This window comes from Manis pentadactyla, chromosome 15 (genome assembly GCF_030020395.1).
Source record: "Manis pentadactyla isolate mManPen7 chromosome 15, mManPen7.hap1, whole genome shotgun sequence".
In the NCBI taxonomy this organism is placed as follows: Eukaryota; Metazoa; Chordata; class Mammalia; order Pholidota; family Manidae; genus Manis; species Manis pentadactyla.
Window position 1 is genome coordinate 67,201,986 of NC_080033.1, and position 16,111 is coordinate 67,218,096.

The following is a 16,111-nucleotide window of genomic DNA, read 5'->3' on the forward strand; positions in this document are numbered from 1 at the left end:
TTGCTTGTGTATATAACCAAGCAGAGACTCCCTTTTCTGAAAGGGCAGCAATGACACACTCACAGGGATTTGGTAGAAATAAATGAGTGACAAGCAGATATATGTCAAGCACTCTGGGCCCTCCATTCATGTGAATTAGAAGGACCTATAACTGAACAGGCTTAAAACAGACAAAACAGCACCTATCTGAACACTGTAAGGAAGAGTCCTTGAAATGCCTTTTTCTAACATGGTTGTGACAGCTAATTTTCTGTGTCAACTTAACCAAACTAAGGGATGCTCAGATTGCTAGTAAAACATAATTTCTGAGTGTGTCTGCAAGGGTGTTTCTGGAAGGGATTAGCATTTGAATCAATAGACTGAGTAAAGAAGATCGCCCTCATGAATGTGGATGGGCATCATTCAATCTCTTGAGGGCTTGGATAGAACAAAAAGGTGGAGAAAGGGAGAATTAACTCTCTATGCTTGAGCTGAGACATTCATTTGCTTCTGTCCTAGGACATTGAAGCTCCTGGTTTTGGACATTTGGACTCAGACTGGAACTTAACACTGGAACCCTCTGGATTATCAGGCCTTTGGACTCAGACTGCACTTAACACTCTTGGCAGATCATGGGACTTCTCGGTCTCCATAATCATGTGAGCCAATTCTTATAATTAATATCCTCTTATATATATGTCTATGTATCTTATTGATACTGTTTCTCTGGAAAAACCTCATACAATGTTGGATATGTTTGAAGTAGTAATGATTGAGAAGTAGTTAGTGGCATCAAAAGCCCACTATGGAGATCTAGACCAAACTGACCACTTGAAAAGGAATTGAGTAATTCCTAAGGTCCCTATGGTCACTGGATGTATTCAAGGAATTTGTCTTTCTGCCTCCAATTAGAAGCCACACCCTCTTTTTTGACTCCCAAAGGTGGAGATACGGTGTTTTGGCTTGAGCCAGGAGGTTACTAATGTTTTTACTTTGAATGCAGACATTTTCTAGATCTCTGTGGTTTGATGGAAGTTTCTCTAAACTCACCCTGGTGTACAGAGGTTGACTTTCTTGTATATTTTTGGTGGGAACTAGATATGTCAAGATAGTTTCTATTGTGCAACTAAGTTTCCTGCATCTGAGAAATGCTAATGTAGATATATCCACTTGCTTGCAGTGAGGACACTCCAGAACCCCAGCCTCCTGAGGTGCTTGAAACTATTATTTAACTTTCTTTTATGAAAATGTTCAATCACAGACAGAAAAATGACAGAACAGTACAGTGAAGCCTCATGTAACCATCCCCCAGCTTCAACAATTCTTAAGAGACATATCTTATTTCTGCCCCTACCTACTTCTCTCTACCTCTTTCACTCTGATTGGTTTATTTTGAAGCAAATCTCAAACATCATATCATTTCATCCACATAAATGTCAGTATACATTTCTGAAGGACAAGAACTCTTAAAGAAAGCATAATCATAATGCATTATCACATGTAAAAAAATGATAGTATCTACTTATTAGTATCAAATATCCAGTCAGTGTTCAGTTCCCTGATTGCATCATAAATGGTGTTTCTATTATTTGTTTGTTTGAGTCAGGATCCAAACAATTCTACACATCACACTTGATTGGTATGTTCTAAGAAAGTGACTTTGAATCATTCATTGTACTTAGCATGCTTTGTCTTCTACTTGGGCACAGAAGTCCCAAATAAATGCTGAGGGGCCAACCCTCATGTCATCCCTCCACAACCCAGTGGTTGGTTCAGCAAGTGCACCATCTACCAGATCCTGGCAGCAAAGACCAGAGGGGTAGGTGGTAGAAAATGAGATGAGCACAGGTTGCCAGGACCCCAGCTTTGGTCTAAGTTGTGTTCATTCTAAAACATGGACATACTTTGAGCATGGATGGGGAAAGATCACCATGGGGTCTACTTGATGAGAAGCTGAGGATACACTTGGGAAAAGCCTTAGATGAAGGATGAAAGAGTTGTTCTCAAGAACTGGCCACAGGGTGGGACTGGCAAGTAGACCCCATTTGCCTCCTGGAAGCCTGCAGTATGACCCCATTCGCATCCTGGAAGTGTGCAGTGTGTTGGCGCTGGTGGGGGACAGTGCCTGTTACTGAGAGCCTTTTCTCACTCAAGGTCAGGGGCTCATTAAAATCTCCCTGGAACTTGGAGAATTCAAGTTGCTAGTACTGGGAAATTGAACCAGAGTAGCTGATGAATTTGACTAAAGCCCATGGTCTGTGAGTAGAGTATAATATTGGAAAGAGAAACCTTTATGTTTTGGATGCAGTTGTTGGTACCTCTGTGCCAATAGGGGAAATCTCACCCATTCATCATTCCATCCATCCATCTTTCCATCCATCCATCCTTCCTTACATTTATCCATCCTTCTATTTTTCCCTTTCTAGTCTTTCTTTCTTTGTGGTTTTCCTCATTCAGCAGATGAGTTCTTTCCTTGTGGCTGGGGACGGTGGTTGTGGGCAGCCCCAGATTGCTCATGCTACCAGGAAGGGAGTCATTCTCTTGCGTCATCTGTATGCCAGTTCCAGCGAGGGAACCTAGGTGGCCTTTCTTGAGTCACATGCCCTCAGTCCCTGGGTTTAGGAAAACATGATACTCTCATAGGTAAGTTCATAGTATGCATCCACCCCTGCAACCAGAGGAGAAGGCAAGAAGAAAAGAATATATAGGGCAGGAAAAACAAACTAGCAAATCATAATATCTATCACTCTTCACCTCACACTTCCTGCCAACATGAGTAGAACTCTAAGTTAAAGCCTCCAAGACTGACAAAAAGGCAATTTGGATAGGTATTTTTCCCACTTTTCAAATGTTGAACTTTATTGTTCAGCTTATTCCATTTTAATTCGTGTGGCTACCTCATTTCCCACCGCATTGACTTATTTATTGGGTCTATCCCTAACAGAGAGGAAGCGGGAGGTAGAGAAAACATGGTAGTCCGTTGGTGCGGACAGTTACACCCACGTAATGAGCCAGTACCAGCCCCCTTTTCTTCATTGTCTACTCCACAAGCCATCCTCATCAAAGCACCTAATATCTGCATTCCCCTGCTCTTCACCGCTTCACACTTCTTTAAGCAGGATTTGTACTGGTGTGATGTCAAGATTAGATCAACAGAGGATCGAGGAGGTGGACAGGTGAGGTAGAGTGGGTGTGGAGGAGCAGGCAGAGAAATCTGGTTCCTGTGTGTATGCGCACCCACATGCCTTTATACGTACACATATCTGCAAACGCAAACACGTGCACGTGCATTAGCTGATCAATGCTTTGTTTAAAAAAAAACAGTTATGAGGTTGAGGGTAGTTTTATGACAATTGACATGGTTCTGAAAATCTTCCCTAGCCTCAGGAAGCTTATAAGGGTGATATATTGATATTTGGTCAACAATTCCTAAGAGACTTTAAAAACAAAATAGACCATTTACAACTTTCTTTATGAGTCTTTCTAAATCTAAAGAAGCAGGCCCAATTGTTAACTGATGGCTGATATTTCAGTTTGTATTGAATGCAAGAACAGTCTGTAAAAATGGAATGTTTATGTTAATTTTATAGAACAAGTATAATTTCTCTAAGTTTTTAATTATCCAGAGGAGTTATGGTCGATCTTTTCTTTTATAATATATTCATTATAAGTATAAATTTTCTGATGCTAATCACTGGTCAGGAACCCTTTACCCCTTTACAAAACTGTTTCCAAGAGAAAAAGAATATTTTGTGCAATGATCTGCTTAAAAATAGCATACAGGAGCATTCTATAGCAAACAATCGGGAACTGCTGGTACTTTTGAAAAGGGATTCCAATATAAACATGATAAAAAAATCTGGGTGTTAGTTAGAAACAACTGAATATTAAAAATGCAAATGGCACAGCTGAACTCAAGGGAAATGCTTCACAGGCAGACAAAAGTACCATCAAAAACGTTGTAGTGGTGTTTATGAAATTTTAATTCATGAACAAAATATCTTCTCCCAGGTCCCAGTACTTCTTTCCAATATATCTTTCAAATTATAGTGGGACCTGGTGGATAACTTTGGAAATACCCCTTAAATTGCAAGTAGATGAATATTTTGCCCAAATGCTTTAAAATTCTTACTCTGGTTAAGCTTGGGATTCAGTAGGAAGTGTTACATCAGCATATAGCAGCCCTGCTTCTTATATCTTATATTTTCTAGCAACCAAATGTGTTTCAGGCACGCATTCTGGAGTTAAGCTTAACAGTCCCAAGACATCATCTCTATTCAGCCTCACAGCCTCGGGTGGAGATGAAGTGAATATTAAATAATCAGGAGGGCCCACCATGAGATCTTGCTGCATCCGGGTAAAGCTCAGTATTAGGGTGACTGCTTTTTTTTTTTATACTATATTTGCATCTTGTTTCAGAAATAATACAGTTTTGAGTCCTTAAAATGAGCATTACTGGGTGATCAAGGTCAGGCACAACCTAACGGAGTATTTAAAGAAACTGTGGTTTAACTCTGTGAGAAGTAAATTCCTTTGGTCTTCCTCTGAAAAAATTTATTCAGGTGTGACTGGGCTTGCAAGACCTCAGGTAAATCATCCACACTTATCAGTGGTGTGGAAAGAAAGTAGTGATAAGTGGAGAGTAAATGCTTTGGTGTTAGGAAAGGGCCTGAGATATTTGTGGGACTAGAGGTCTTTTCATGGTTGTGTTAGTTTTCTATCACTGCCTCACAGATGACCACAAATTTAGCAGTTTAAACAACACCCATTTGTTAGCTCACAGTGCTGTAGGTCTGAAGTCCTGTGCAGCATGTCTGACTTTCTGCTCAGGGTCTCAAAGGGCTGGAATCAAGGTGTTGGCTGGACTGAATTCTCACGCAGAGGCTCTTCCAATCTCATTCTTATAGTTGGCAGAATTCAGTTCCTTCTGGTTGCAGGACTGAGGTTGCCAATTCCTTGCTGACTATCATCTGGGCTGCTGTCCTCAGTTGCCCACGTTCCTGGCCACATTGACCCCTCCATCTTCAAATTAGAAACGGCACATCAAATTCTTCTTGTGCTTTGAAGTTCTGACCTTTTTGCTGATCTCAAGACCAGAATCAAAGGGCTTCTATGGGTCAGGGCCACTCAGGTAATCCCCCTATTTTACAGTTAACTGATTTGGGACATAATTATGTCTGTAAAATCTCTTTATTACATATTTTAAGCATGGGAATGATATCTCCTCATATCCACAGTCCCAGGGATTCTGCTGGGTATGTGCACCAGGAGATAGGAAACTGGAGGGGCATCATGAACTTCTGCCTACCACCACGGTGTTTGTCAGTATCTTCACCCCACCACACCAGATACTGCCTCTTAGAAGACCATGGGCTTCTGGTGAGGCTATGGGAAGGAGAGGGACAGAGGAATGATACTTAGAGCCTAATTACTTAGAGACCATATATGTGCCATCTACCAGGTCTGCTTACTAATGCAATAGGCTATTCATTATATCCTTAAGACCTCAAAGAATAACATGAACTATTTAGAAACCTTAATAAGTGAAAATATAAACCTAGCCAGAGATGCAGGGAAGTGCCTGCTTTCTCTTGTGCCCCTGCTGGAAACCCATGAAAACTGGGGAAAGTCTTCTTTTTGGTTAGATACAGTTCTGCAGACACTGCCTGGTCAGTGAGCCATCAGACCCAGGTCAGCCCTGCTTACCTCTCAGAAGGGCACCTTTATATAGTTGTGTGTAGCGTCCCCGTGTAAACTATCTATCCAAGCCAAGGGGGCTGGGCCAGTCTGGCTGGACAGTAGACCCAGCTTTTTCTTATATATGATGGGGGAGAGAAATATGTTCACTGTCAATTCACACAGCAAAGGGCATAGAGCAGGGTTTCTCATCTCAGCACCACTGACATTTGGAGCTGGACAATTCTTTGTGGCCAGGGCTGTCCTGTGTATTACAGGATAATAGCAGCACCCCTGGCCTCAGTAGCATGCTCCCTAAATTGTGACAACCAAAAGTGTTCCCAGACATGAAGAAATGTTGCACTGGGACAAAATCACCTGTAGTTAAGAACTACTGACACAGATGTATAATTCTGTAACATAGAAGGAGTGAAGAATTTAGAAAAGCATCCAATATTCCAAAGACTCTTCTAGGACTAGACATGAGAACACATAAATATTAAACCACAAGCATTTAGGTGATTGTAAGGTAGAATGTAGTGACCAGAGAGAAAGAGAGAAAGAAGAAGAGAGGGGAGAGGTAGATATCTTTGCTGAAGTCTTGATCAGTGGTACCTGAATACCTGAAGTCAGTTGTCAGTGTTACCCTGGGCTTTTAAAGCACATAAGCTAATACATTTCTGTTCATTGTAAGCCAATTTATGTCATGACCTTGACTTTCTGTTACTCATAACCTTGAGTCCTAACTGGTACAAGGGGCCTTGCAGAGAGAGAGAGAGAGAGAGAGAGAGAGGGAAGGATTAATGATTATGACATACCAGAGCATAATCATAGCATTCATATGGAAGGGATGAGACTGGGGAAGCCAGCTGAGGTCAGGTGGTCAAAGGTCCCTGTATGTCAGCCTGAGAAGTTGGGACTTTGTCCTCTACCAACCACAGAGGGTTGGTAAAGCCTTCCAGCATCCCTGAAGCTCTGAGCTTGACTTTTCCAGCCACAGATGCATTGGGAAACAATCCTCTTCTCATTGTATTAGATGTCTCACTCCCCTTGTAGTAAAGCAATGGAACTGATATTAGGAATGAAAATCCATAAATATCAAGAAGAATGTGGATCCATGACCCACAAAGCTGATTTATAAAGAAAAATTTACCAAGAAAGCTTGATTGCTTTTATTGATAGAATGGCTCAATTAGAAGATGAAAAAATCACAGCAGAAGTCATAGATCTCACTTCAGTTTAATGCAGCTGATATATTATCTCACAAGATTTTGTTTGACAAATTAATTCAAATTGGTTTGGTGCAGAGGTTATCAGCACAGATTGAGAGCTGGATGAAGACTCATAAAGCCTAGTAATGCTGAGCAGCCATGGACGGGGCTGCTGCAAACTGCCTGATGGGCGCCTGTCTTGGTGATCTGGCTCTGGTTTCACTGACTCTCTTAATTCCTTATTGAAAAGAAGGGACCCATAAATGCAGGGTGGTCAGCCTTGACTGCCAGGTCACTTACTGGATGGTGCTGGGGAGGGCACTAAGAATTGAGGAGAGACGTGGAGGAGGAATCAGACAGGCTGGACCTACTTAGGTTGAAGCCTCATGGGGGATATTAGCAAGCTGAGCTCACAGTGAGGCTGCCGAACACACTGGGAATCTTGTCTGCAATGGTCAGAGAATGGAACGTACTTATAAAGTTAATTATTTTTCTGCACCAAGGGAACCACATATTCTGATTTAAAAGCACAAATCCAAATGCCTATAATAGGGCCAGGTGGAGAGATGACAGAGTGAAATTGAAGAGTGCGGAACCCACCCAGCAATGAAAACAAATGACATCTGTCAGCCTGGGTGAATCTCCCAACCAGGTCTTGAGTAAGTGATGTTGACTAAAAATAACTAGACCCAAAAGGAAATATTCAATGCAAGTTCATATCCACGTAGCTTTCCAAACTTATAGTATAGGGATACATACATGGTCGCAGCATAATGCAAAGCAAGAACTGATTATCACAGAGGTCAGTACAGGGGGGACTCTGAGGGAGGCAGGGGCTGTGCCTAGAAGGACATACAGGTCTTCCTGGGGTCCTGGCACGTTTCATTCCTGGACCTAGGAGTTGGCCGCATAGATGTTAGCTTTATAATTACTCTTTAAACTGTGCATGTATTTTATGTACCCTTATGATTTTATGACTATATCACAAGGAAAAAGGAAAGAAAAAAGGTTCAGGACCCCTCCAGAGGAAGCAGCCAGTAGTGAGCTCCAGTGGATTATTGCCATGTGGGAATGGGCCCGATGTTTGCAGATGAAGCTCTTCAAAGCAGTAAGGTGTGTGTATTTTTAAGAATGTGAAATGCATTTGTAGCCAATTCCAAAGTTATTTAGACACCATGCAAGCCAACAACCTGGGCCGAGTGAAATAGGTCTAAAGGTGAGATTGAGCCCATGACTGCCAGTCTGCAACTCCTGCCCCAATCCAAGGGGTGGAGAGAACAAGGGAAACATTTTCACCCAGCTCCCTAGCAGTGGTCCTTGCATTGCCTTTTCATCTGAGGAACCTTATGATAATTGCTGATGAGTTAGTGGGTCCTTACTAAGCACTTTCCAAACATTTCAGACTTTATTCTACAATGATTCCATTTTAGCTGACACTCAGAAAGTTTAAGAAATTCTAGTATTATACAGCTAGTAAGTGGGCGGGCTGAGATTTGAACCCAGGCTGGTTCGGCTGCACAGTCTGTGCCTTTCACTGATTTTGCAGGGCCTGTGAGTAGGCAGCAAGCCTCTTGCTGCTTCTCTAGCTCTCTGCCCCAACAGATAGCATTAATCAACCAGTGCTCTTTCTTGCTGAGCTGAGCCCTGTGTTCTACTGTGCTTCACCCCAGCATGCCAGGAGCCCACGCATCATCAACTGGAGTTGGTAACATAGATGAAATGCATCTATTCTCCTGATACCATGCTGTACCACTCCACAATGGTTCAGAATCAGGAAGTATGGTTCCTAAAGGGTGTTGCTAGAAGCAAGTGTTGTCAGCTACAGTCTAGTTCTTCTTCTATAAAGAACTGGCTAACCTGTCTATCTTTGACTAGCCTGGATTATTTCCACTCTTAATGTTGGCCTCATTGCATCTAGCTGCTGCAGAAGCAGATGCTGGCTGAGTGGTCTCTAGACCCTGACATCCCCTCTGTGCACAGAAATCACTTTGCAGGCTGCTCCTTTGCACTGGATCTTTGGAATGAAGAGCATTATCAAGGGTGACTAAATGGGGTGTTAGATGATCTTTAGAAAAGGGGAAGGACAATGATGTGCATGACATTAGGAAGTTAGTGCAGAAAAGATGATGATGCTCCATCCTCGCGAGCACCCTTCTCTGGTATCATGGTTAGAGAGCTGTCTGACCAGAGGGGCTGCTCCGGGAAACTGCAGGCTGTTAGGTCCTGATGGAGCCTGAGGGAGCACAAGGCCCATCTCCTTCTTGTCATAAACGAGGGCCAGGATATGACACAATTTATCCAGGAAGAAAGGATGCTCCCTCCATCACTCCCTAGTGAGCTTCACCATGATAAACAAAATGCAGTGCAGTAGTTGAGAGAATAAGCCTTGGGTTTATACCCAACCCCATTACGTTCCAGCTGCAGGACTCTGGGGCAAGTTTCTTAACCTCTCCTTTATAACATGCAGATAACAGCAGGGCATATTTTATATGGTTGTAAGGATTATGGGAGGAAATGCAGGTAAAAGTATGTATGTCTGATGCCTGGCATGAAGCAGGGACTCACAATTTACATATATTTTAACATACACATGTGTATACATTTATATATTTATATAAAATCCTCATATCCAATATTGTGGCAAGCAATATGCTGAACAACTGTATTTCTGAGGGTTTCGATAGTTAAAAATAGACTCTTCTTTTATGAGGTTGGATTTATTTTGCCATTTCAGTTCTGGTATGTGATCTTAGAAGGACAGCACAGTATCTTTTATAAGGAAATATTGTGTAAGTGTTGCTGTGATAATTAACACATCCCAGCAGGCCTCTTGCCCTGTGCTGGTACCATTCTCTAAGATGCAGTGCAGCATTAGTACCAGAATGGTGAATATAAGTGAAAGTTTCCTGCTTTGTGTATCTCTGAACAATGTTTGAGTTGTTTGAAATCAGGTCTTTATAAAGAGAAGTGAAAGAAGAGAAAAAAAAAAGACCATATTCATAGAAGAAATGAACTAGGTCCTGATGACTTTCTGGGACCCTTCTCAGTCTGCTGTGGCTTTGGGGTACTGGTTGTCTAAGCCTGGGCTGTTTAAGGATGGGGTAGTAATTACCTACCTTCTGGGTGGAGTTGAGCATCCGGGGATGGAGTCAGGGCAGAGCTGAGCAGGCTATTCGCGTGAAGGTCAAACAGAGGACAGAAGCCAGATGTGAGGCTTTGGGAAGAGATGGGAATACCAGGGCAAGTACAGGTCAGAGAGATTCCCGTAGCCCATGGGATCACCGCCTGGACTTTCTGGTGGGTGTTGCTGGTCTTTTCCAGGAGGACAGCATGTGTTTTTTGGGGGTAGGGATGGGGAGTCAGGGAGAGAAGCCTGCTGGTAAGGGAACTGAGCAAGGTAACAAAGATAGACAGATGGATAGATACATAGGTAATACATAAATACTATTTAGATAGATAACAGATGAGTGACAGATAATATCTCACATATAAATGATAGATAGATGGATTGGTAATAGGTAAGTGGTAGATGGAAAGGTAATAGATAAGTGATAATAGCTAAATAGGTAGTTAATAGATTGATAGATGGTATTTTAATTTTCTATTATTGTTGTAACAAGTTACCACGAATTTACTGGCTTAAAACAACACGGATTTTTATCTTGTAGCTCTCTAGGTCAGAATCTGGCCAGCTAGGTTGGTTTCTCTGCTCTTGGTTTCAGTTTCTTGAGTCCAAAGTCAAAAGGTCAGCCAGGCTGTGTCCCTTGCTGGAAGCTCTGGGGATGAATCCCCTGCCAGGCACATTCAGACTGTTGGCTGAATTCGGTTCCTCATGGTTCTGAGACTAGGGTTCCCATCAAGAAAGGGTGGGCTGAGTCTCTCTTACTCTTGGAGTCTCTCCTGCTTCCCTCCTGCCTCAGTGCTCCTAATTTTCCTTCTACCTTATTTCTTCTGCTTTTAAGGACCCAGGTGATTATGTTGGGTCTTCTAGGATAATCCAGAATAATCTCCCTATTTTAAGGGCAGCTGATTAGACTGTTAATTACACCTACAAATTGCCTTTACAACAGTACCTAGATTTATGTTTGAATAACCAGGGGATGGGAATCTTTGGAGACATCTTTAGAATCTTGCCTACCTATTGTGCCTGACAGATAGATGGTTGGATAAATACTAGCTAGATAGGCGGACTACTGATAGATAAAAATGAATGGATAGCTAGCTAGACAATAGGTAGATAACGTGGACAGATGGGTAGATGGGCAGATACCACTAATAAGTTAGGTATACACTAGTTCCTGTTTGTTACACCATTACCGATGCTTCCATGAATAGAGTATAAACAGAGTTCTTATCCAGGAGTGAGTGTGATGTTATCATGGTCTGGGCCTGCTATTTTTCCTTTTTATGGTTTGGTATTTCTGACTCAGTTATATGACCACCACTTACCACATCACATTCTGATCTTGTGACAATTTGTAATTAGAGCTGATATCAGAATCGTGTTTTTTTTTTATTTTTAGGTTTTTGTAACCAATTGTCCCATGTTCCATCTCTGCTTATTTATTCTTAATCCACTCAAAAACATTGTGAGCACAGCTTCGCACAGCTTCTTTGTGCTTCCATTGTGAGACGTACTAGTGATACAATGTCTAAGACAGGGTCCTAACTCTCACATAGCCTATGGTCTATGGGTGAGACTGAGAAGTAAACTGGCAATACTGATCTTAGGCGACAAATGCTATGAGGAGGAATATAAGGTGAAACTCATCAGATGGGCACATAGCCTACACTTTGGGGTCTGGGAAACTTCGTAGAAAAAGCAACATCTAATCTGAAAACCCAAGAATGTGTAGGGATTAGTCATGTAAAAGGAAGTGGCTGCCTTGAACACCAAAACCTCATCAAGTCTAATTCAGTTGCACTGGTTATTTCTGTTCCTAATTGCTACTGCACAGATCTGTGCATACGCTGCAATATTTAGGATGTGTTGGTACTTTCAGATGCAAATGTGTTCTGCAAAATTGTCTTCTGCTTGTATAGATCAGCAAAAGTTCTCTGTGGCTTTGGTGGTAGTGTGAGCTTTGTAGATTTTATTTTTAATTTAATTTGAGTTTTTTGCTCTTGGTTAAGAAAGGTTCGTGTTGGTTCAGTGTTTCTTAGGCTACAGGCTACCTGGATGACTCCTCTCTATTACCAAGAGGGTCTTGTGCTTGTCTGCCATTGCCATATTTCCCAAATACAGAGCCTGCTGTTAAAGCTATACCTGTAAGAGAAAAAGCTGAAGCAACAGGAGTTTTGTTTGGATCCTGTCTGCTTCCTCAATGTGGAGTGACACTGTGAGGGCAGAACTGAAGGAAATGGGCAAATAAAGACCTGGGGATTCAAGCTCTTGCCCCTTTCTCTCCTGTTCCTCAAACTCTAGTTTCTAACCACTTCCTACCTGACCACAGCTCCCCAACTAGAGCTACAGTGGTTTTCAGGTGACAGTAGATCCCGAGAAAGGAGCTGGGCTGATTGGAAACCAACTTCTCCCACAGATGCTGTGTGACCTGATGTGAGATCTAAGTTCTTGCAATTAACAGTGTATGTGAGCTTGTATGAACACTCAAGGGAAAGAGTTTAAATAATGCATAAAGAAGTGGGATTTTGCTTTGGTTCAGAGCATTATTTTTAGAATTAGTATTTGAATGGCAGCTTTGTTCCTTACTGATTGTGTAGCTTTTGGCAAATTCTTTAACCTCTGAACCTCAGTTTCCTCATCTGTAAAATGGAGGCAATATTATGCCTTTTGGAACTCAAGGAAACAATACACATCAAATAATTAGCCTAGTGCTTAGCAAAAGCCTTAGAGTTTTATTTATCAAATATTCTGTGTGGGTCTGATTCCCTAACACAACCACTTGCTCTAAAGAAGCCCTGATCGTGACCTTGTTTTATTGACCATGAGGAAATAGTGAGCCATGGAAGAATGTAAACCTAAAGAGGAGTTCAGAGGAGTTAACAGTAAGCATACATAAGATTGTATTTTAGAAGCTTGATTTCTGATCTTAATAAGCCAAGCAGAAGATTAAAGTTAGACAAGGATATGGCATTATTTAATTCTGATGATGAATTTTCAAATGGGGATAAAAAGCATACTTTTAAAGTATTCTCACAACAGAATTTAGACCATTAAAACCTGCTGATGTGTGTTTTCCTGAATTATGCATTCATGGATAGATAAGCTTTATTCCAATGTTTGCATAAGCATGAGTTGATGTCAAACAATAAAAGTTTTTTCCAAAGGGTTAACATGTTTATTAGACAGTAGAGCTTGATACTGTCCTTCAGTTTTTCTCTGATTTCCATTGATTGACACCTCATTATTAGTAATCCATTCTCACTAATCATTTTCACCACTCACTGAATTTAAAATCTTTGGATGGCACTTCCCATTTCTTACCTGTGTGTGTTTTTATATTAACAATGAAATATTGATAATTTTATAAAGGACACTAAAATATGTCTGTAGAAAATGGCTATAGGTGTTGGCAGTGATGAAAAAGGTGTCAGTTTTTTGAGGGGAAACAAGATGGAGGAAACTTTAGTTTATAAGAGGCAGCTCATACTTACTGATAAATTGAAGGAGTATCTATAAGAAGATTAAAGATACACTGGAAATATAACTAATGGAGGACTGGAGAGGAGAACAATTAAGATGGTGGCATTAGCCTTGGAAAGAAATGAGGCTTTTTTTCCTTGAAACAAGGGTAAGGAAAGTAAAATGATGTAAACATGGAGGAAGAAATTGGGGAATGGGTCTCCCTTTCTTTGGTGAATTGATGTGAGATCATCTAACAAAGGAATTTGGGTGTGACTGGCCAAGAGGTAGAAAAGAGTGGTCATGTTTATTAATCATAAGAAACAAAAAAATGTGGAAAACTAGAGATGATGAATAGATAGACTCTTACATTTATTCTTTCAACCATTTTTATTTACTATCTGTAGTATGCTGTGCACTAGAGATAATGAGGTGAATAAAGCAGTGGGCCCCTGATCTCATGGAACTTACTAAAGGTTGTTGGTGTGTTTAGCCTGGAAATGAAGAAGACTCAGGAAGAATACCAAGGATATATTAAAATATTTTAAGGGTTGCCAAGCATGTATTGCAGGAGAAGATCTTCCTGTTCTGTGTGCTACCAAAAACATGGAGCTAAGATCAGTAGGTAGAATTTATAGGGAGCAAGATCTCAACTCAAAATAAGGGAAAAAAAGCTGCCTTGAGAGAGAGTTCCTGTCATTCTGAAGATATTCAAGCAGAGAGCAGGTAGCCCTTGGCCATGATTAATAGAGACGAGTAGGCATTGGCAGGCAAGTTGCAGTCAATGAGCTTTTAAGACACCTTACAACTCTGTGAGTCTGTGAATCACTGGGGTGTCATCGCCCAGTGTCACTTTCAGAAATTATTGTATAGATTGTCATCCTGCCTGAACTGTTGTCAATGTGCATTTATTTTATTTTAAGGGATGGGAGGAACCCTGAAGAAGGTACAAGTCTATTTCCTTTAAAGTAACTACTCTTCTATTTTCTTGTGATTAAGACATTTATTTAAAACCAGCCTTGCTAGTAAAAAGGCATATAATCACTGGTTCTCTTCAACCCCTGTCATGACAGATTAGCATTAATAATTTAGAGAACAGCAGCATTAAAAGTAATTACAAACTGTCAGAAAGATACAAGAAATATGACATAGTTCATAGCGTCTTTTCAGACCTCAAATATTATTTGAGGGGAAAAATAATTACATTTTCCTGCTCATTTCCTAATACAAATAACTTAGGAAATCTCATAATTCTTGAAATTTGCAATTAATTCATTTAAAAACTAATGTCAGTTTGAAAAAAAGTCCTCTTTGGTCACAAATTTCCACTGTGGAATGATTCCTTAGGGCACATTCCCAATTGCCTTGTCAAGGTCCATTGTAAATGCATTAACATAGCAACATGAATAAATCAACTAGTGTTTAAAAATATAAATTCTCTAAACCTCCTTTAATTGTGCATACATTTAGCTCTTTCTCCTGTCTATAACCACTATAACCTCTTGATTTAGTTACATCTCCCTACAAATTTACCTAAGATATTAGGATCAAGTAAAATTTTTCCCTATGAAGAATTTTGTTCAACCCAAGCCTATTTTGTTCTGTCTGCCGTATCCCATGCCACTTCTCCTACGGAAAATGAGACAGGTGTCAGTATTCACGTCTTAATAGAATGTGTAAGGCTTTTTCTGCACATCTTTTCCTTCAGTCCTTTCTTCCTTAGCACATGTGTTCCTTATCTTGAGAAGAAAAAGAGCAGGAATGGACACTGTTACTTCTACACTTATTCTCTCTTATTCCTGAGAAAGGAGGGGGAAAGAGCAATTTTTGCTATTGGTAGCATTCACCAAAATGTAGACACTAATTTACTGTATTTAAAATTTATAATTCATGCAGCTGAACAGATGTATTAGACACATATCTTGTGACACTCATGTCATTTCACATTTTGTTGTTTTGTAAAAACAGAAAACTCATAGCAAAATAGTTGTTCTGATTTCAGCAGATATATGACCTTGGAAACAGATTGTTTGTAGCCAACAGAGCGAAACATAATTGGAATGGGGGTGTTGGACTGATGTCCACGATCTTTCTACCCTTACAGTGCCTGGCATATTGCAACGCACAGAATGCAAGGAGCAGTCCGAGGGTGTTATTTGAAAAATAAGGGAGGCAGGGAGAAAGGGAACAATAATGTTGCACTCCCACTATATGTTGGCCCTAAAAGTCACTATTTTATGTGGCATATTATTTAGGTAGGAGGTCATATGAGTTAGTGTACATACTATCATGTGAAGGACTGATTTATATTTGTGTCAAATGGTAGAATCTTAATTGCATCCACATCTTTTGTAAAAGAGCTAATTAGACTTATTAGTATTTATCATGGCATGCATATACACTCTTGTTCTTTCATTCTCTTTTTTGCTCCTTTATGATAGCCTATCCTCTTTGGGAAAGTTACTTTTTATATAAGATGGCTTCTAGTGACATGGATGCATTCGATTATTTGTAGTTATTTGTACTATCTCCTTCCTATAAAAAAATCTATATTGACACAGATGCATACATTGTGAGACAGAATCATATTACCCTCTCTAAACTGCTAATAAAATATAGCTGCCTATGAGGAAACCCTTTAAAATATTCCTTAATGTTTATT

General features: G+C 40.5%; 1 protein-coding gene across 1 annotated transcript in view; it reads left to right on the forward strand.

Annotated features, from left to right (window-relative positions):
* The first annotated feature begins 596 nt into the window (after positions 1-596).
* The window catches only part of CDH13 (cadherin 13), a 1,152,846-nt gene continuing 1,137,331 nt past the window's right edge, over positions 597-16,111 (forward strand). Inside the window, exon 1 of the mRNA XM_057493261.1 lies at positions 597-638. Within this exon, the coding sequence (XP_057349244.1) occupies positions 612-638 (27 nt within the window). The 5' untranslated portion in view covers positions 597-611. The remainder of the gene's footprint in view (positions 639-16,111) is intronic.